Raw genomic sequence first — 21,818 nt, 5'->3', positions numbered from 1 at the left:
TTACTGGAGCATAATTTATTTCCATAGTTTCTTCTTCTATTTAAGAACTTGCATGTTTGATAATTAATTTGTAGATAGTGTACGAATATAGGTATACACGCTAGGGCAAAAGTATGTAATAGTAGCAATTAAATCCGTACATTAAATAAGAAAGCGGGAGTTACAGTAAGCACAAGAAAAATGAGTATAAATGTAATGTTTAAAAAAATATATAAAAGAAAAATAATAAACCAATTCAAGTATGTTCAAGTTAGAGAAGTAAATAATAGAGTACAATAATCATATCAATATGACGATTCCTTACAATTACACTAAAGTCAATGTAGTATGTTTGTGTTTCGTGTGTCTCCCATTTTTCCACTTTGCATGCATGTGTATGTGTCTGTATTATTTTTTAGGTTATGTTTTTTTTTGTTTTTCCATGAAAGTAGTATGTTTACACATTAATCTTAACATTAAACACCTTCCGGAGCAAAAAGAGTAGCTCTTCCCCCGTTGGGCCAACTGTTCCATTACTTCCCCAAAGCCATGGGCAATCTCCATAACCATTAGGTTCTCCACTTTGCTTATCATAGTACATATATGTATGTCTACGGTTGTGTAAACTGTAAATCTGTTTTATGCATTCTCTGTATCATCCTCGCCATTCAAACCATCTCTACTGTATTTCTTTACACATTTTGTTTTTTTTTATGTTGTCCATTTTTTGTGTTTGTAACATTTATATAAACCATAAGTAGACAGAACTTTTTAGTATTTTTAAAGTTTTTTCCCTTTTTTTATGTTTTTTTTTTGTTTTTCTTATTTTATGTAGCGTATTACTAGTATGTTATCTTTATCGTTTATTCGTTTTTTGTTTACTAACGTGCTTTTTCCATTTTTTTTTGTTTTCAAATCGCTTTCAAGTTATCTTTTCAAGCCATATGTTTGTGTTTTTTTTTTCTTTTCTTCTTTTTATCTCCTGCAGAGCTTCGCATATATGAACGTCCACCTAAAGGGTGTCTTGTTTTTTTCTATAAGAAATAATAATTCACACAATGCCTGCGTCTACTACGGTCTTACACACCAGGCTGTCTAAAACTCATATCCCGGACGTCCTTCGCAGGAGACCAACCATTCGATACTGCTAAGCGCATCGGAGAAATGTGATTAGATGCAGTTTAGATGATCTGCCCTCGTTCGTCAATCTATCAGGCAGATCGACACAGACCATATCGTTTCCACTCCACTACCTTCATTGACCTTCACAGCAATCGGTTAAAACATTTTAAAGAAAATAATTATAAAGCCCATTGCTCTTGCCACCAAGATTGCGCAACGGAGCAAAAGGATCGTTGCCCACTGCACTGTTGTTGCTATTGTTGGCACTGCCATCGACCAGTGCACCGGCTGCACCACCAAGACCACCGACACCATCGGAAAGATCCATCTTTCCGTGTTGCTTCAGCCCATCCATTACAGCATGCTGCTGCTGCTGTTGACCGGCATAGTGGTGATGCTGTTGTACCTGATGCTGGTTCGCATTATTACCGTGGTGGTGCTGATGATGATGATGTTGCTGTTGCTGTCCCTGGCTCAGTACGCTTGCGTACGTTGCATGTGCTGCTGATGACGAAGGTGGCATTCCGGAAGGGCCCACTACTGAACCGGCACCAACACCAGGTGGACGCTGTGACAGCAGATGTTCGTCGTGCGGATGCGGCTGAGATTGAACCAACCCACCCTGAACCATTTGCGGACCAGCATGTGATGTCAGATGTGGCATATAGTCACGTCCACCAAGCTGCTGATGTTGCATCTGTTGTTGTTGTTGTTGCTGCTGCTGCTGTTGCAACAAACCAGCCGCAATGTTTTGTATGGAGCTGTAGCCACCATTGCCAGGGAATCCACCGTTTTGTTGTTGCTGTTGGTGTTGATCTAACAACGCATTACCAGCAAACTGATTCCCACCGTTTGCGGCACCGAAAAGATAGTTTTGTTGGGGCATTTTCGGCTCAAGCAAATCGAGCAGCGTTTGCTGCATACCAAAGTGTTGTTGCTGCTGTTGTTGCTGATGCTGGTGTAGTTGCACTGAATCTAGCAGATCCGGTGTGGACGATTCGATCGATTGCGCATTCGATGAAGAAGCCGTACCGCCGGGACCACCACCACTGCTGGCATTGCTTGCTCCTCCGCCTCCTGAGCCACTGTTTTGATAATTCTGTCCCGCCTGCCGACGATACAGTGGTACCGATTGTTGTGGCTGACTCTGTTGCGTTTGCCCACCCAGGGATGGTATTTCGGGCGCTAATGACGAGGACAGGCTAGCGAATAGATCGACCGATTCAAGAATACCTCCACTTTTAGCGCCTGTACCCGGATGGTTGGCGGTTGCGTTGGTCGAAGGTCCAGAACCGGCAACTCCATTTACCAGCACGTTGCCTTGCACAAGGTTCCCTACATTACCGGCTCCCGCTCCGAGCAGCAGCGGATCCCGCATGGGATTCAATATGTTATCGAGGAAGAGATCAGCCTGTGAGGATAGCGGACCATTGCCAGCACCCGTACCCACTAATCCGGGCATCTTCACACCCGGCTGTTGCTGGCTGCTAGCCGGCGGTAAGCCTCCTGCTGGCTGCGACTTCATTGAATTAGCCACCGCCGTCGGCACCTGGCGCAGAATGTCCGTGAACTTGTGTGCCGCTTCCAGCCCCTTCGTTTCCATCAGCTTCGTGAACCAGTAGTACTGGAACTCTTTCGTTTGCACCGCCATCTCGAAGAAACTTACGCCCGCGGGCAGCAGATGATTGAAGTCAGTGAGAACGTGAGCGGACCCTAACGAACCGTGATGTTGTGCCACCGATCCAAGCACGGCTGACGGTATCTGTTGTTGATGTTGCTGCTGCTGCTGCTGCTGCAATAAATGCGCCGATGTTGAAACCGCCGGTAAACAACCCGGCCCAACAGCCGTAATAGTGCCACCCAACTGATGATTTGCCGAAGAGTTACGCAGTTCCGGGAAGTGAACGTTTTGGAGAAAGTGGAAATCAGACGCCTTGTCCATGGCGTACTGATCGGTAGCGCCCGTACGATGTCCCATGGGACCACTTCCAACTACTCCACCGCTACCCCCACCAGCTCCTGTGCCGAGCTTTTGTCCCGCGGCAACTGCTGCAACCGCCATATGCGGCATTCGATTAGACATAGCCATCAAATCATTCTGAATGCTGGTCATGTACAGGTCGCCAGTTTGCCCAAAGTGCGCCTGGGATTGAGAATTGGGTACCACCTGCGGCTGTTGCTGCTGTTGAAAACTGCTTGGACTAATGGGTCCACCAGTTAGCATTGGGCGAATGTGATGGTTCGGCTGTGCAACGACCGGGCCGCCTTGCTGTAGGGGGCCACCACCAAGATGGGGGGCCTGATGGTAAAGCCCAAATGCTCCGCCGGCTTGCTGTTGTTGTTGCTGCTGCTGAGCCTGTGTTTGCATGAGAGTGGTTCCAGCGGCACCGGCGGGACCTTTGTTGGGCGGCTGCTGAAAGTACGATAACGGTCCCAACGGAGGACAAGGCGGTGCCTGTCCGCCGGCAATCGTCGGACTACGCATCGGTGGTGCAATCAGGGGCGGTGGACCGGGACGATTTGGGCCACCGGGCAATCCCATGCCGAGTGGGTGTGTAACGGGTTGACCAGCGGCCGCGGCTGCTGCAACGGCTGCCGCCAGCTGTGGTCGTATCGAGGGTGGAACGTTCTTTTGCGCCAACCGCCAACCGGGCGGCGTGTTACGACCACCGGGCGAGGATACCATCGGGAAGGAGCTACCAGCTCCCGAACCCCACAGATTGGGTGCGTTCTGGTTCGGTGGTGGGGCCATGTTCGGTGGTATCGGTGGCCCTCCGAGGGCCGAGGGTGGGACTAAGGATGGACCACCTGCACGAAGTGATTGCTGTTGGGATGATTGTTGCTGTTGTTGTTGCTGTTGCTGTTGCTGTTGCTGTTGCTGCTGCTGCTGCTGCTGCTGCTGGTAGAAGTACAGCTGATTCTGGTACGGAAACTGTTGCTGCTGTGGTTGTTGTTGCGGTGGTTGCTGTTGCGATGGTTGCTGCGCTTGAATGTGCTGTTGTAGCATCGAGGATTGCGTTACCGGCCCTTGGACCGCTGACGTAGGTCCTATGAAGGGTGTAATCGCTAGCTGGTTACGCATAAGGGCGGCTGCAGTGGCTGCATTCGGTATGCCTGCTATTCCTGCACCTGCCGTACCACCCGCGACATTGCCTAGCGGAAAATTGCCGCCTGTGGCTGTTGCTGCTAAGTTACCGTGATGGAACGATGAACCTGCACCAGGCTGTTGAGGTGCGGCATGATGATGCGATTGCAAATGGTGCAAGTGATGAGACGCATGCACAGAAGGACCCTGTTGTTGGTGCTGTTGCTGCGGATGCTGTTGCTGCTGTTGTTGCTGCGGCTGTGGTTGTTGTTGTTGGTGTGCTGATACATGATGGCCTGGATGCGACGTGCCTACCGTTCCACCATGATGACCAGTCACAGCATGAGGATGAAATTGGCCCGATGCAGACATGCTGACTAGCCCACCAATGCTTGCGGCTTGATCTCGCAGATATGCCTCACCCTGCAATGCTCTCGGGATAAACTCCGGTGCGAGTGGATTCAGCACGTACGTTTTCTTCAGTTCCACACCGTCCAGCTGCGAACGCAACAGCGACCAGGTGATACCGAACAGACTCTTGTTTTGATAGCAAATCTCGATGAAACGCTCCCAAACCTTGCGACATCGCCCAATCGAGCAGAGTGCCACCGGATCACCGACCACGGCCACAAGGCTCTGAGCGCGTGTGATTGCCGTATTGAGCAGCTTCGAGTTACTGAGGAACCCATAGTCCACCTCCTCGTTCGTGCTCGAGCTTTCACTTGCGTTCGTATTGCACGTGCGTCTGGTGCGTACCGTCGAGAGAAAGATCGCCCGGAACTGTTTGCCCTGCACGTTTGCCACTCGTTCCACACTGATACCACCCATGCGCCGCTTGCGCAACTCCGATCGGATACGGAACACCTGATCCGCGTAAGGCGTCATTATACCGATGCTCTGATCGTTTATCTTTCCCCACGCGCTTGGCCATTTCTTGCGCAACTCACAAACCCGCTCAACCACCTCGTACACCTCCGAGTTGTTGTAGAATGCGGTCGAATTTTTGTCCTGCACATCCTCGCCGCGGGTCGTAAAGAACGTTAACGGGTAAAACTTCTCATGCCGCGGTTGCTTGCCGGACGCGATCAGCTTCTGCTCGTAAAACAATTCCGACGTGAAGCGAATGATGGCATCGTGGGCACGATAGTTCTCGCACAGTAAAATCTTGCACGGGAAATCGTTCGGGTAGTGATCGTACAGCCGTTCCAGCAGCGAAACGTGTAGTTTGCGCTCCTTGGCAAAGTTCGAAAACAGCTCCGGAGACATTTGCATGTGATCACCGGCCAGCACGATGCGCGTGCCTTCACCCGCAAGCGCCAGCGGCATGATCGCTTCGCACTCCATCGCTTGTGCCGCCTCGTCGAGAAAAATGTGGGTGAAGTGGCCTTTTGGAAGATCCAGTGAGGCCAGCTCCATTGAAATGTTGAGCGTCACCACGACGATGCGGTGCTTCAGGATGTCTTTCACCGTCGGTCGGCGAAAGTTGCGCATGTTGATGTTCAAATCCACCAGACAGTACTGTGAGAAATGGAAGAAAGATTATTCACAAGACGTTCTGTATCTGTTACATTAATACTATACATACCCCGGTAAAAAGATCAATTATTATTCAAAATTAAAAATTTCCTCTTACTTCTTCGTATTCTCTTCTATGATATACGAATACTATACCATTTTTTTCCTATTTTTTTCTTCCTACTAGCAACAATACGTACCTTCTGGACAATACTGTTAACTGTCGCTACCCAACGTTTGTGGTAGTACACACGCAGCGGTCGTGCCTCCGTCATGCCCTCCTCTACCCATGGGTGGAGATAGTCCTTGATGTAAAGATCGGCAGCCGAGTTTGAATGTGTGCAGATCAGAATTTTCGTGTTGTCCTGCAACAGCAGCTGCTTGATCGCCTGTGCTAGCGTATACGTTTTACCCGTACCGAACGGTCCAATCAACAAAATTGGTGGCAGCGGCACATTGACCGGCGTCGTGATGGCTACCACTGCTTCCTTCTGCTTCGAGTTCAGCTTCGGATCTAGCGATGCGTCCCACTGACGTTGCGGTGTCCACGGGATACTCGGTTCGAGAAAGATCTCCGGAAAGATGATGCGAAAGTCGGCAATCTTGTCGATCGCCTGGTGCCACTCACAATATGTCAGACGATTGGGTTGGAACTGAATGTCGGACAGGAACTCCGTGTCCGGTTTAAGCCCTAGTCCGGTCACCGCTTTAGCCGACACTTTCAGGTAGATCATGTTCTTGCCCTTATCCTCAATAACTGCTTCGTACACCTTGCGCCGTTCGCCAGCCGGTATGGTTTCGCGGGCCGCCGCAATGTATACCGCTTGGCAGTTGTTCAGAATCAACCGTCCAGCGGACGTATCCTCCGAGACGTCCTTGCCGAGCTTCATCAATGCAAACAGTTCACCCGAGTGCGAATACTTAGCCGTGCTGGTCGCCATACCACTTGGTGTAAGCAGGTAGTTGGTCACGATTGAGAGTCGCGTGGTTAGGTTGTAGCGCGCTATCTGCTCGTACCTTGCGATTTCCTCCACGTACAGCAACTCATGGATGCGGTTGCGATAGTTATTGCGCGTCAGCTTCTTTTCCGTAATCGTGGATTGCGTCAGCACGAACGTAGAAGCTTTTGGAAGTGGGAAGCGCAGGAGCAGATCCTTCTCGCGTTCCGCATCCGCCGTATAGGCTGGCGTATGCATGTGTGGAATGGGAGCCGTCGTAAACTCGAATATCTCCGAATTTGTCTCATCCCATCGTTCAGCCGTCGACATCACGATGTCCTTTTTAATCTCCTGTATCTTGTCCACCTCCGTCACCGGAACCACGTCGACGCAGATGTGTTTTACCAGCACAGGTTCACGTCCAAAATCGAACACCACCGTTTGTCGAAAAGTACCGTAAATTTCGGTGCTGAAACCCACCTTCACACGGTGCTCCAACACGGTAGCAGCCGTATCACCCTTCTCAGCGCTAGCCGATGGAGCAATCCATTCCTGCTCCGAATTCAGTTCCGCTTCAGTCGTTGGACCTTTCCCACCGCTGATCATACCCTTTTTAGTGCCACCGCTACTACTACTGCCGCTCGAACCTCCGGTTCGTAATTCACCCGGGCAGACCTGCTTCAGCACAAAATGGTTCCGATGCGCGTCTTGAAGCAGTGCCACCGCCTTCAGGTAACGTTTCGATTTTAGTACGAACGACCATTCACGCTTGCTTACTTTCGACGAGATGGTTGTGACAAGATCGTGCGAACAGCTATCCTCAACGCCCTCTACCTTCTCCCGCATCATCTTCTCCGGGCTGGGTGCCTGCACCCACCGTTCCAGCAGCTGTTCCGTGTAACTCTTGCCGTACAGCTCTTTGTCGCGCGCCCGTTGCAGCTTCTTCTTGCGGTACTCGAAACGTTCCTTCCATTCGTTCAGCTCATCGACACCGTGTGCCTCAACACACTGGTTGCCGTAGTGACAGTTTTGATTATCCTGAAACTTTTCACACAGTGTGTACGACTCGGCTACGAAGCCGCGAGGCGGTGGTCGCCATTTCCAGTCTCGACCTGCAAAGAATAAAAACCCAACGTCAGTTAGCAGTTAGCATCGTTGCATGCACATCTTAACATCTTACCTTCATCCGACATGATGATGTTCTGATGGCTCTCGGTTTGGCAATGCGCTCGCAATTCAGACCGATCGGCAAACGAAAGCGTACAGTAAACACAGGTAATACTGCTCAATTTGTCTATCGGCATCCCTTTGCTGCCGCCACCGGACAGTTTCTCCTGTCCGTACGAACTACCGCCTACTTTGCCGTGTTTCTCCATCGGATGGTTGTTGCCGAATTTTCCACCGCTAACACCAACCGTACCAGAACCGCGACCAGAGATAGACGAGCCATCCACCGCACGAGATCCACCCGATCCACCCGATCCACCAGCTGTTCCTCGATCTGTGGTGGATACTTTTTTTTCGCCTTTATCACTGTTTGCTTCATTGAATAAATTACAGTTACTATCACTAGCTTTGCTATCACTGTTGCTGCCACTGCTGCTGCTACTGCTGCTACTGCTGCTGCTGCTGCTGCTGCTGCTACAACTGCTACCACTACTGTTCATGTGTGATGCGGTTGAAACTTTTCCGGGTGGTTTTACGCTCATCGGATCCACTTCATTGGGCTTATCACCGTCCTGTTGCTGCTTCTTCTGGCCAACCGGTTTTTGATTCGTGTCATCAAGCTCGACAGCAAATTCTTCCGTCGTATCCCCATTACCCACCTTCAGCTGGCTCTCTATCCGACCCAGCTGCTTTGTGTAACGATCCGGGGGTAGATTGTGCAGGATGAGCTTATCCAACTTCGTCTCTATCTGTTCATATTCGTCATTTAGAGATGAGAGCGAAGAAACGGTCGACGAACTCGAACACGTGGTCGGTTCACCGCCTGTAGCCGGTGACCCTTCGGGTAAGTTGTTATTGCCACCGGCATTGGTTTGATGGTTTTCACCACCACCATCAGCACTTGGTGAGGATCCACCGGACGATGAAGCCATTTGCAGCAACACCTTCAGCCGATCGAGGTACCGACCAATGTCCAGATTAGCGCCCGGACACGTAGCCCATTCCTGCAGGATCACTTCCGCTTCGCCGAATTTTTGCTGCTTGAATAGCGAATGAATGAGCCGTTTCCGAACCTTCGACTCGGTACTGCTTGCACCAACGATGTCGGCATTGGGTGTTCCATTAGCGGTGCATTTCGTCGACGTTCCGGTACCCTTACCCGAGGAAGAGGACGACGATCCAGTCGACGACGACGACGGTGTAGGGCTGGGAGATTCGGTGGATGTTGCTGCAGCACTCCCGTTGCTGTTTGGGCTGCTATTGTTGTTGGCGGTGTTTTCGGCTAGCGCAAGCAGCTTAAGCAATCGCTGACAATCCTGCGTTACCTGATCGTACTGTTGCAGCTCTAGACAGCATTCTGTGCGCCCGTAAAGACACGCAACTACTTGCTCCTTCGATTGTCTGCGACCTGACGGTTGATCGTTACCGGAGGCTTCAACAATGCTATCGTAGATGTCTAAAAATAAAGCAGACGTGTTAGAGAGAGAACAGAGTCAACTTGTACAAATTAAATGCAACTTTGATCCCAGTAAAATAACAGTTAGTAATACAAATTTAATAAAGATCATTTTGCTAGTTTTCCACCTAGAATCCATTATGGATCAATAGAATTCATTAAACAATTACTTCAGATATCCTTTCGTTTCTACTGAACTGTTGCCCGTGGCCACCCGGGCCTAGTGTTGTTATTGCTGCAATATAATTTGTATTTATACGCATTTTCCGCTCACCTTTCGCCTTCTGCCACAGTCGATTCCGGAGGTACTCATTGGCTTGAGCTTCGGTCATTGCTTTGGATCCCTCGTCTACTACTGTCGCAGGTGCCACAGCAGCAACCGTTCCAGATGTGGATGGTGGTTCTGCCGTTTCGCTTATTCTCGTCGTATTCCTTTTCTCTGGTTGATTGCACCCACAGAACGAACCAGGGAAGTGTTTCTCTGCTCGCAACACCAGCGTAGAAAACGACAGCCTATGATATATGTAGATATCAACGGTTTATCTGCCTGTAAAATCGAGAAACGTAATCGCGTACTCATTCGTTTTCGATCCCGAACCGGAACCGATCTGGCGGGATAGAGTTCGTAAGGAATGGTGTTCTATCGAATTTCTGGCGTAGCTCCTTGCTTCACTTACTATCTTTCCTGTGTGCGTTCCAGTTCAGCTGCTGTCCTACCATCACCAGACGCGCGATGATATCTTCTTCGTAGCGATTTATGTTAAGCTTATTAACACAAAACACGCACTTTCACATATACACACACTACACTAAGCAACACGAAACACACCTACTAAGATTACAGCAGTTCTTAAGAGCGATTATCCAAATAAAAATAATGTTTTTTTTTCCTTTCTTCAGTGTTTTTTTGACGCCGGAAGAGATCAAACAATGAATTCCTACATTCGCGGGTAGGCGTACTTATGGTTTACGATTATTTTACATCTTCTTTCATACAAAACAAAACTTGTCGCAAAACTGCCTCTCGATGCGCTAGGGACGATCACTGAAATTAAAGAAAACAGAGAATGTTTAATTTACTTTTACTTCAGGACCTCACCACAACCGGTGTGAAATGTTCAACATCCGGAAGAAACCACAGCATAACTTTCAGCATTACGTCCTTCTACACTACCTCGTCAACTTTCTGGATGAAAAATAATCTCTATGCGTTGTAAATCTTAAATAGAAATGACCAAAAAATAAGTAAATTCAAAATTCTTCGGGCACGCCAAGCACGCAACAAGCACGGATACACACACCCTCGACAGCAGCAGCTGCACTCTATCCATCCTTCACCCCCTCAGGGTGCTACACACAAACTTCGCTTCCTTACATTAAATTTCATTTCTACAACTGGAATGTTTACATCATGATTATCACGAATTCACCGGGAATCGAAAGAAATGGCGATAAGCAAGGAAAATTACTCTTTCTACAACTTTTTAGCTACGACGGAGATGGCCCCTCAGCAAGAACTTCGACGTCTTGTATGTACGCTTCGTCTACCGTGCCATAAGACTGGGTTCTAGTTATAACCGGTACCAAACGATGCTTTCTCTAGCATCCGGAATAGGTTATGGATATGTTACGTTATTACTTACCCATGCTGCGAACTGCAGAATCCGGAAAAGCCTTATTTCTATTCGGTAAATAATTACATTTTGTCAGGAATATTTTTTGCACTTTTTCGTTTTTTTCAGACAGCAGATGTCAGAAGGGCTGCTTTCCTTTCACCTGACAGCTGCTCAACAACTGTTTAGAGCAGTCCGGCTCACTTCTTCAAACTGAGTTTGAACTGATTTGAAGCGAAATGAAAATGCCGTTCATTCCTAGCTGTGTTGAGTACAGTATCGAAAAGAAAATAACGTTTCGATGAACAAATGTAGCATATTTACTTACGCAGAAAGCAGCATGTATTTCTATATCCTCATAGCAACAATCCTATGGAAGGCCTGTTCAGCAAAAAACTTACGTAAAACGATAAAGTAGAGACCTACCTATTTCAGTACAGGAGTTGGGAAAACTGTATTAATTCAATTATTATTGTTTGGACATTAAAAGAAGCGAACAAGCATTTTATAACGGAAAAGCCATTATAAATTCTTAATCCTTCAACAGTAATTAACGTTAAAAGTTATGATGGCAGACAACTGGAACAGACGCGGACAGCACGAGCTCAATTGCAATTGATTTCGGATTCCAGACCAAAAGGACTGTAAAATATGTAATCTTGCATGTAATTGCATAACCACAGCGCAATAGGTAACGGTAATATTCTTATTCCTTTATTTTCTGCACTCGTTTATGTCGATATTTCTTGTTTTGCTACCACTTTTATGTCTTGATTTTTATGTTTTATTTTGTCTAGTTGTCTATTCTTACCTCTTCAACGTGTTTTTTTCTGTTTTATTTTCATTTCTTTTCATTTTATTTCTCTATTCACGCGTCTATCGTTCTTGTATCGTACACGATATATGTATATATATATATTATGTAAATATGGTATTCTTTACATAATGCATGCTTATCTACATGCGTAATGGAGGACTTTATTTTAACTTCTCCCCAACCATAGGTCGGCGTAGGTTCGCAGTGTCGTGTCTGATTTGCCCCTTTGCTTAACGAATGATAGAAGCATCACCGGTATCGTCGGTCCTCGTATATATCTTTAACGCACGTCATCTAATGGTCAGTTTCATTATTTAACTATTTAACTTTCCCTTCCATCTTTTCTTCGGCGTACGAGCAAAATTCCAATGAAGTCCATCGGTCGAATTGTTGCTTTTACTCGAACGTCCCTTATTCCCTTCAGGTGCCTTGTACACTTGGAAATGCCTCGTATCATTGCTACTCAATTTCCCAAGGATGAACGCATTCGAACCCAATTTTGCTTCCTGGATATGTAACTTACACTCTAATTTTGGGAGTGGGATGGAACATTTGTTTTACGTCTCCATTGGGGAACCGAAACTGGGGAATTATTTTACTTTATTTCCGTTTTCTTGCTGCTCTAGCCCTTTGACTATAGGACTCTTAGGCCACCAAAACTGATCCGATCTCCCAAAACACATTAAACAGCTCATTCGCCCATGCGTGCCAGGGGTCCCCCACGAGGGTACGGCTCAAAAAGCTAAGCGATAACCATGAATATAGCAATATTTCTAAACGCGCTGCACTAAGCCAAAGTAGAAAGTTGTTGGAATGTGTACTTCTGTCTGTTTGATCTCGATCGATTCGCACTTTGCGTTCCGATTTCTTGTGATTGTTTCATTGCTTGCATTGAAAGGTAGGGATCAAAATTATCACATTTTTAACATATGAAAGAGCATTTTGATAAGTTAGATCTCATAAATAGTTTATTTCCGGCCCTTTGGTGAATACTATGTAATCATATGGACGAGAGTGATCGTGAGAGTAAACAAACGATTGCATATGATGCAGCAAAGTTTAAGCAGCAGTACCAGGAATTTTACATTCTCCGTTTTTAAAAAAAATATTACTGCATAAGCCGCAACAGAAAACAATAACAGGAGTAATGATCATTTTGTTTTCTAGTCACACTGATTTGAATAGCAGGGTCAAAATAAATGGTTGCATTGCTGGATGCACACTTCCACATATCCGTTCCATATTAATCAAGGGTTAAAATTGTTTGAAACATAAGAATTTCATCAAACCGGAATTTGTTGCCATGATTGCCACATAAGCAGTTTTATCTTCTCTAACGCTCCCTATACAATTCACAGATTGTACGTTGTACACATTGTTTTCACCAAAATCTCAGATCAAGAACTCAACAAGGTTCGCAGAAAAAGGGGAAAAGCGCGTGTCTTAAGCCTAAAACGCAACATGTAGCGCTCTATATTCCAACACCATTCACTATACTTTCGCCGAACAACATCGAGCTTTCGAAAGGGATCCTATTTACGCTCATCTATTCGTCGATCGTCACTCAGTCTCGCGTGCTGATATAAGGCGAGCATGCATTGCCTTGCTATCTGCTTGAGATAATGTTACGCTCGTGTTCATCGGTTTCCACCACTAAGCTACACTATCGTACGGGGGCGGTGCGCTGTAAGAGATCGGTTGAACATTATACACTAACGTGGAGTTCTGCTTGGTCGTCGTGCTACTGCCACCGCCACCAACGACATCGACCGACGACATACCGTTGCCCTGCTCAGCGGACGAGCTGGCTCCCGCCGATGTTGTTGCCGCTGCTCGCATGTCCTCTAACGACGCTCTAGCAACGATAAAAAAGTAGAAACAAAAAAAGGAAAGTGCCGAAATCAAGAACTAAAGAAAATAAAACACTTAAAAAAAACACTCCTACAATTAAAATGATAACATAGCATAATGATAACTAGCATCGGAACGTATCGATATCCAAAACAGAGGAGTTAATATAAGCACTTGAAGAATAGACTGCTACATTAAGACTACAATAAACTTAATTACCAAATGGCTCATTCACTAAATGGCATTTTGTCGCAAAAAGGAGATGGAAGCAATTTAAAGGATGTTTTACAGATGTAAAGTGCGCCTCAAATGAGTCCAAAACAACAGAAACGTAAATACATAAAGATAGAACCAAAATGTGCAACTCTAAACCAAGGAAGTCCCTTTACAAGATTCGAGTAATACATTGACTATATTATTGCTTAGTTCCTTCACATACGCTTGTCCTTGAGTGATGTACGTACGTCTTACGACCGACCGTAGGGCGAGGGAGTTTGAGATCATCTTAGATCGAGAAGTGACATGTCTCCGTCTCGGCATCTATTAATTGAACCGTCCATCCACGCATCCTTATTTGCGTCCATTGCAAATCGCCTGATTTGTCTACTACTCCTACAAAGCGCAAGTTCATTTCTTGTATATATTTATGAGTGATTTTGCGTGCGTATGTGCGTATGTGCACGCAAGAGCGCACATTTATTATCGATCTCGTTTGTTGAACACACGCGACACAAACTCCTTATCGTTAACGGTTTGGTTTTGCTACTATTCTTCCTCCCTCCTTCCTTAGCTGCTTTGGTGGGTTTATGCTGTATATGGACAAATAGCTGAGCTTTGTACAGACGCAGAAAGCTTCTTCGCGCTTTTCGCGCGAGGGTCGTGGTGATGACCTTCTTGTTTAGCTAGGAGTGTGGTAGCTTGTCGAGTAATCGCTATATTTAGCAGACCTGAACAAATGTTTTCTTGACGCGATTGACTGCTTTGAAGATTTTTCATTTTCTTATCAAAAACAGACCATTAACGAAGAACTACGATCAAATCAAAGATCTTCATTCGGTACTAGGGACATCAATACTGTAACGTAGTGCAACAGCAGTTGCAGACATATTACACTCACGACAATTAGCAACATTCAGTAGCGACAAACACGGAAAAGCTTACCGGTTGTACAAAGGTTTATGATTGATTCATTTCAACACTGTATGCCTTTTATGGAGCAGATGTTCTCGCATATTTCACTGTCCCTACGAACTATTATTTCTTCTTCTATTAAATATGATGAACGATATTCTATATGCTTCCCGATTATCAACATCTGGCGGATATAGCGATGGCCGCCTCTCTTCTTCTCAGTAAAGTGTTAAGTGTCCTTAGTGTACGATAACGTATGTATGTGTATGTGTGTGTTTGTTTCGCTGATGTATCAGCGAATTAAAAGAACTACCGGATTGATCTCGATTCATTGCCGTCCTGACCATTATAAGCGCTATTTCCGCTAGTAACATAATTCTATTGAGGGAGGTATTTCATAAGACTACACTTTGCAAAAAACATTCTAACGTACGTACAAACGATTGAAAAGTAAAAACAAGTAACGTACGTGCTCTCGTATTTGTTTCGGACCAAAAACCACCATATTACCTAGTGCAACAAAAGCTAAACATATAACAAAACCATTTAATTATCTAATTTCCATTCCGGTTCTACAGCTTTCTCGATCTGTGCGTTATCCGGTATTTGTTCGCAAGAATGATAACTGCTACTTGATTAACTTTAACACATACAAAATGATACACATTTACGTATATTGTAATAACAAGAGCAATTTAAAGTTTCTTTTAAAGATTAGCTATCGAAACACCATCCCTTGTGTGTTTTGTATGTTTGAGCTCGAGTGTGACGCGTATGTTCGTTTAGTTTAGGAAAGGTTCTCTTATCTATGTTTCTGCTTTTCTTTTGTTTTTGTTTTCTTGTTTTACTGACTCTTTGGTTCGCATATATGGAAAAGGGATTTGCTTTCAATTTACGTTTACGACGAAGGATGACGACAACGATGGGAATCGATGAATGTTTTGGTTTGTTTGGAAGGAGGTATTCATTATTATTCGAGCCGTAAAAGGGAGAAAAACGAGTGTTGTACTAGACATCTAGGAATGTGGTATGTTTCGTTTGCAATTTAACGTAACCGCATGTGATGAAGGAGCGGGAAAATTGTTGAAGCATGTTTATGATAATTATGGTTTGGTTGTTGCATTATTTTAGCGAACTATTTAAGTTGGACGCCATACATCGGGATCCTCCATCAGGGTGGAGTGTTGGTCCGTTGAAGGTACGCCCTGCACCGGGGACATCGCGTTCGGGGAAGCCATTGCTGCCATATCCTCACGAGATCCTCTGCGCGGATGCAATTGGTTCCGCAAACAATGTTAGATTTTAGGTTGATGATACATGATGATAATGATGATGGTGATGATGGTGTTATTTTTTGCATTCGTAGAATTGTAAGTAGAAGCAATTGTAGTAGTTATTTGTGGTAGTAGAAGTAGTCACATTAGTAGTAGTAGTAGTAGAAGTAGTAGCGCACGATGCCGAAATAGGGATAGATAAAAAGGATATGTATATTTAAGTATAATCCGGTAGGTATTGTTGATCTTTGCTAAAGAATATTTCTGTTCACTATTTTAAAGGATAATGCCTAGTTTATAGACACTCGAATTAGATAATTTTTCAATTTTGATGTAATAGCAATCTAGTTTATATATTAATTATTTACAATGTCTCATAAACTATGGAACAGAGCTTATCGTAGAAACTTTCGATGTATATTTAAACCTATTTACAACGTCCTGATGACTGTTGAAAAATGTTATTCTACCCGAAATGTTGTTACTTACTTTTTGCCAAGTGCCATCATACCGTACAGCATGCCGGTAACAAATATGAGCCCACATCCGAACAGGCTTCCCAATCCAAAGCACAAAATCACCGGCGGAATAGCAATTCTACAATAAAATGTAAAAAAATCCCATTTATATCGCGTTCGCAAAGGAAGTTGATGGTAAAGTTCTTACATGCAGTACAAGGCCGCCCGGTTCCAGTACGGTCGCTGGTCTGCCTTCTCGGCCGCCTGTTGCACAAAGTCTATAAATATGAAGCAACATGGTGCTTCTATCGCTAGCACCACAAACCCGGCCAATATCTGCAGGATGCCACCGACCAGGCATCCAACGTTAGCGACCAGTATTCCGATGCAGTTGTACAGCCCGAACAGGACGGCAACTGAAAGAAAATATGATTTTAAAGAGAAAAAAATATTGTTACTAAAACAGAGTACAACACATGTATACGAGTTGATAAACGGCAGAGATTTTTCGCTAAAAGTCGCCTTATCCCGGGTGTACTCGGTCGCTCGGTCGGTCAAACATTCGCTGCTAGTGTGATATCTGAAGCTGCAGCTGCGCTGATACTTCGATATCTTTCGTTTATCAGTTGCAGTATGCTGTTTTGTAGTCCATGTTTCAATTATGCGCCTAACCGACATCATACCCCAAGCGAATGTAAATATAGTTAGTAACAAAATTCAACTACTAGAAGATCCGAACGAATGTTAACAAAATGTATGAATAATTGTGTGTTTTAAGAACGTTTACCAACACGTTTTGTTGTCGCTTGAAGCTGGCAAACAGTAACGTTTTGTGTGTTATCTGAAAATACAACGCTGTGACGCACTGTGTTTCTCTTGTTGCATGGTTTGCTTCGATTCGAACGGCATGATCTGTCGTTTGTAAAAATGCATTTGCGCGCGCCCCCTTCTCACATTGCAGCATCCTTCGATGCTTCCTCTACCCCAAAGAGTATCCTGCCACCTGGTCCTCTGTAGCATTCGTACGGATGTCGTTGTATTCGTATCAATTACATAATAAACTTCGGTCATCGGGAGATGATTAGCTCCACCAGAGAAGGAAACCCACTACCAGGCTGCTCGGGATAGTTGGAATTTTCTAAAGGAACGAACAAAAAAGGATAACACACCCAACGAACACTCACACTAGCAACACCCAGCGCACTTCGTTTTCGCCCTAAAAATAAACTTCTCACACACAGCGACACGAGCACTCACACATGTAGACTCTCGTCACCAACACAAACTTCTTTTGCACTATGCTTTTCCTCGTGTTTTACACACCGTGCTTAAGTGTGTTGGATTCTCTTCGCCTCGGTAGACACGCGCGTTCACTTTCTTCTCGCGGGTTTTGGTTAGATTTTCCCTAACTAGTGAAAACTCCCCTCACCAGACGAACAGGACGCCGAAAGGAGAGGACAAGGGGATGTCTCTGGTGTTACTCGTCGGAAAGTAATCCATGATTTTGCACGGTCACATTTTCGGTGTATCGAATTCGTTTCTTGATTTTCACTCTTTATCCATCATCACTTTGCGGGCTTCAGCGGTAGGGACTAACGCACAATCCATTCCCGGCACGTTTACACTGCCGTTTTTTTTTCTTAATTTGCTTTAGCAAAACATCTGAAATGTTAATAATGGTTTAATCCATTTTGTGTGTCACTTGCCTGTGTTATCTCTTATCAGTAGAGATGATTCATCCATAAAAAAACGACTTCCTAAAGCTAATCAAACTGTCTTTTTCTTCGTGCCCTTCGTATTCAGTGTGGGGTAAATCATAAGAACATAAAAAAAACCATAAAACAACGCATATTACACTCTCTACAAGTGGAATGAGTGAACGGTTTCAGGGGGCACCGACCCGCTTACGCTTTTCGGTGAACCGATCGATAAATCTACTCACAGAATCCACCGACGATTCCCGCCGCTCGTCCACCGTACTTCAGATGCCACGGTACATCATCCCGCGGCACATTGTCCTGGCCGGGACGGGCCATAAGGGTAGTTAATCTTTCCGCGAACGACTGAAACGGTAGAATCCGTGTTAGATATAATCATCGGAAAATGTTGGCTACGATCATGTATCGTTCTTTTTTATCGATTTCATCCAACTCGCGTTGTAGAAAACAAAAGTCGATAACGCACTTCTTACCATTTTTGCTATTGCTTTCTTGTGGTCACTGCTGCTTTTTTCTCCCGTATGCAGGGGGAAAATAGATGGATATGCTAGATGGTGATAAAAGGTACGATTTTCCGCACAGACACAATAAACACTGAGCACAGGAACTTATACTATTGGGTCGGCAAGTCAGCAAAATTCACAAACTTTTAATCCTTTTCGTGTAAATTTTGCTAGCGTTTTGCTGCTCTGGCGTCCCAAGTAACAATACCGCACGGGTAGTTTGACAGCTTTGTCAGTCACGTTCCCAAACTACATTTTCAAGGAATGAATGACAGTCGGCGATTAATTTTTCTGTCAAAAAAAATATTCCGACTAGGGTTTTCACAGCACTCCGTTTCACGGGAGAGCACGAATTAATCACCGTAGATTTATTTTGAATGCACACGATTTTTCGGAAAAATAAAACAATATTTACACAAATTGCGTTTGTAAACTCGGGTTAGGATCGTGCGTAGAGCGCAATCTTGCTGTCAGAGAGATTAATCCGATTAATCTTTCGACAGAAAGATTAATCAAAGATTAATTTTATTCTCAAAATTAATCGTGTCTAGACGTACGGTCAAGTTCGCGTTTGACAACAGACTTCGACTTGACTTTACTTTTGCCGACAACAAGCCATCGGGATGTAAACAAAGTTCTGGCAGCGATAGAAAAATGTCCACACTGGACGCAAATTTAGAATCGAAAACGTTACTTTACGATTCGAAAGTGTGCCGTCTGTGTGGTGAAAAGAACGAAAATGGACGTCCAATATTTCGGGCAAGTGACGCGAACGGTGAATGCGAAGTCAGCCGGTTAATCAATCAGTATTTGCCGGTTAAGGTGAGTGTTGCGCCAATGGTTGGTAATACGAGTTAATTCCTCTTTTTTCTGTTACCCCAGGTACACGATGATGGTGTTTTGCCGCGCTGGATTTGTCCCGGGTGTCATATTCAGCTCGAATCAACGGCACAATTCTTTGAGATGATTCAGACAGGCCAGCAACAGATATCGACGATGAAGGAAAAACAGCAATCTGCGGCCGGGAAGAGTGGCAGTATGCGAATGGATGATGTCGGTCAGCTGTGCGACATTATGGATCCGGAGAAGTGGAGCGAGTTGTTTGAGAAACCGGGATTAATTAATGCCGATAAGGAGAGCTTACTCGCACCGCTGGAGCTGTTCGAATTGGAAGAATTGTTCAAACCGATCGAGACCCATCCGCCGAAACCACAACGCACGGAAGACTTCCAAAGGGAAGTAGACAGCGTAACGCAACCGGAAGACGCTATTGAGCCGGAGAAAAGCGATGAAAAAGATTGGATCGTAAAATCGGAAGTAACAGCCACGAACCGTGGTCGCGTAATTGGATATGTCCATCACAACCACACCAAAACGGATATCGGCAACCTTGTACTGGTGGAGGATGCTGTAGGGAAGAAAAAAATCAGTGCAAAGTTCGTTTGTGACATTTGTAGCGAAAGTTTTACCCGAGAGCCACGCTACCTGAAACACCGGAAAACTCACAGCATCCTGTTCGAGTGTTCCGTGTGTCTACTGAAGTTCGGTTCGAATGGAAAGCTTCTGGTGCACCAGCAACAAACTCTGCACATTGGAAATGGCATGGTAGAAGGTTTGCAGCTACCGGAGGACAGTGGCTCGAGGCGAAAAGGAGAGGGCTTACGGGATTCTGGTGGGACGAAGATGGCAGGCGAAAGCCAACCCGAAACTCAGAAGAAAGATAATGTATATGCGTGCGATAGTTGTGATAACACCTTTGCCGGGTTGAACACCGTGCTGGAGCATGAGGAATCGGTACACTCCCACGATAACCATTCGTTTGTGTGTATCGAGTGTGGGAAAGCGTTCCGGGAGAAGAATCTCCTCCACCGGCATCGCCAAACACACGCCCAGGATCGTGTCCACCGGTGTACGGTGTGTGAAGCGGCATTTAAAACCCGATCCACCCTTACCAAACACGCCCGTTCACACGAGAACACGAAACGCTACCAGTGTACGATCTGCCAACAGCGGTTCGTTTACAAGTCCGGTTTCGATAAGCACCTGGACTGGCATAATGGGGTGAAACGGTTCGAGTGTGAATATTGCTCGAAACGGTTCTCCCAGCGGGGAAATCTGAAAGAACACCAGCGTATCCATTCCGGCGATAAACCGTTCCAGTGTGACGTTTGTGAGGCTCGGTTTGGGACAAGCTCGCAGCACCGGGTCCACGTAAAACGGCACGAAAATGTCCGCCCGTACGAATGTTACATGTGCGATAAAACGTTCGTTTTGCGCGAGAACTACAACACCCATCTGCGGCGCCATCGGAATGAGAAACCGTTCGCTTGCGGTGACTGTCCGCGCACATTCGTCGAACGGTGGGCACTGACGAAACACGTGCGGACGCACACGAAGGAGAAACCGTACAGTTGTAAGCATTGCGGCAAATCATTTTCCGACCCGTCGAATCTTTCACGGCACGTGAGTTCGGTGCACGTGAAGAAGCTCCAGGCAGAGGAACAGGAGATCGTTAGTGGTACAAGCATTAAGGATGATGGGGATGGGACGCTTTATGATGTAACCGGTAGCGAAGGTACGAACGAAATCGATACCCTCGGCGAGGACGAAATGCTTACGCTAGATGAAGCAATTTACATGGAAGAGCATTAGACCAAGATCAACGAAGCGTAGGAGCGCAATAGGACATTATTCACAACTATGTTGTTAGGTATGTAAGTAGTAACATTCAAATTCCCAAACATGTACAGGAAAAATCAGAGTATGGAAGTCATAAACTAAGCATGTAAAACCTTTTGTTTGAATTTTGATTTTATACTGTGTGAATTGAGAAACAGTTGTATTGGATTGATTGGATAAAATGAACGGCAAGGGTTTTAGTATGGCACTATGAAATGGATCAATACATGTGAAGGCACTATGAGATATCCTAAAACAAGAAGAAAATCAATTATTTGACTTTACAATAATTTGTTAAGTGTTGAAACCTGTGAGTTGTGAAATTGTGTTAATTTCACATTAAATTGATTCCACAAAATGTCCACAGTCAAAATGTCACCCTTTATGTTGTCCCTTTGATGACACGTTGCATACGTTGCGTTGCATCATTCTTCCAACATTTTTCGCCTCTCTCTCTCTCTCTCTCTCTCTCTCTCTCTCTCTCTCTCTCTCTCTCTTTACCAACGTTTTTC

The 21,818-nt window shown here is 45.4% G+C and overlaps 3 protein-coding genes across 6 annotated transcripts; 1 reads left to right on the top strand and 2 right to left on the bottom strand.

Annotated features, from left to right (window-relative positions):
• Positions 1 to 345: 345 nt before the first annotated feature.
• Positions 346 to 10,991, bottom strand: LOC128299432 (probable helicase with zinc finger domain). 2 transcript variants are annotated; one of them, XM_053035398.1, is made up of 6 exons: positions 10,906 to 10,991; positions 9,940 to 10,307; positions 9,537 to 9,870; positions 7,820 to 9,262; positions 5,902 to 7,751; positions 346 to 5,704 (listed from the first exon to the last, which is right to left on the bottom strand). In XM_053035398.1, exons 3-6 carry the CDS (start codon positions 9,592 to 9,594, stop codon positions 1,268 to 1,270), a joined length of 7,788 nt encoding a protein of 2,595 aa, XP_052891358.1. In that variant the 5' UTR covers positions 9,595 to 9,870; positions 9,940 to 10,307; positions 10,906 to 10,991; the 3' UTR covers positions 346 to 1,267. The 2 variants fall into 2 exon arrangements, with proteins under 2 accessions (XP_052891358.1, XP_052891359.1); XM_053035399.1 differs by lacking the exon at positions 10,906 to 10,991 and having other exon boundaries at positions 9,537 to 9,809; positions 9,940 to 9,950.
• A 535-nt stretch (positions 10,992 to 11,526) lies between these two features.
• Positions 11,527 to 18,813, bottom strand: LOC128310515 (calcium channel flower). Of its 3 annotated transcripts, XM_053047172.1 has the most exons (6): positions 18,598 to 18,813; positions 18,349 to 18,469; positions 16,615 to 16,822; positions 16,438 to 16,545; positions 13,474 to 13,547; positions 11,527 to 13,376 (listed from the first exon to the last, which is right to left on the bottom strand). In XM_053047172.1, the coding sequence occupies exons 1-6, from the start codon at positions 18,598 to 18,600 to the stop codon at positions 13,351 to 13,353; spliced, it is 540 nt and encodes a 179-aa protein (XP_052903132.1). In that variant the 5' UTR covers positions 18,601 to 18,813; the 3' UTR covers positions 11,527 to 13,350. The 3 variants fall into 3 exon arrangements, with proteins under 3 accessions (XP_052903132.1, XP_052903130.1, XP_052903131.1); XM_053047170.1 differs by having other exon boundaries at positions 11,527 to 13,547; XM_053047171.1 differs by lacking the exons at positions 11,527 to 13,376; positions 13,474 to 13,547 and adding an exon at positions 13,577 to 15,937.
• Positions 18,814 to 19,281: 468 nt separating this feature from the next.
• LOC128310821 (zinc finger protein 883-like) lies at positions 19,282 to 21,404 on the top strand. Its single transcript, XM_053047543.1, has 2 exons — positions 19,282 to 19,449; positions 19,510 to 21,404. Exons 1-2 carry the CDS (start codon positions 19,282 to 19,284, stop codon positions 21,277 to 21,279), a joined length of 1,938 nt encoding a protein of 645 aa, XP_052903503.1. The 3' UTR covers positions 21,280 to 21,404.
• Positions 21,405 to 21,818: the final 414 nt, after the last annotated feature.

This window comes from Anopheles moucheti, chromosome 2 (genome assembly GCF_943734755.1).
Source record: "Anopheles moucheti chromosome 2, idAnoMoucSN_F20_07, whole genome shotgun sequence".
Classification (NCBI taxonomy): Eukaryota; Metazoa; Arthropoda; class Insecta; order Diptera; family Culicidae; genus Anopheles; species Anopheles moucheti.
The sequence above is the reverse complement of the archived record's forward strand: the minus strand, read 5'-3'. Positions and strand labels throughout refer to the sequence as shown.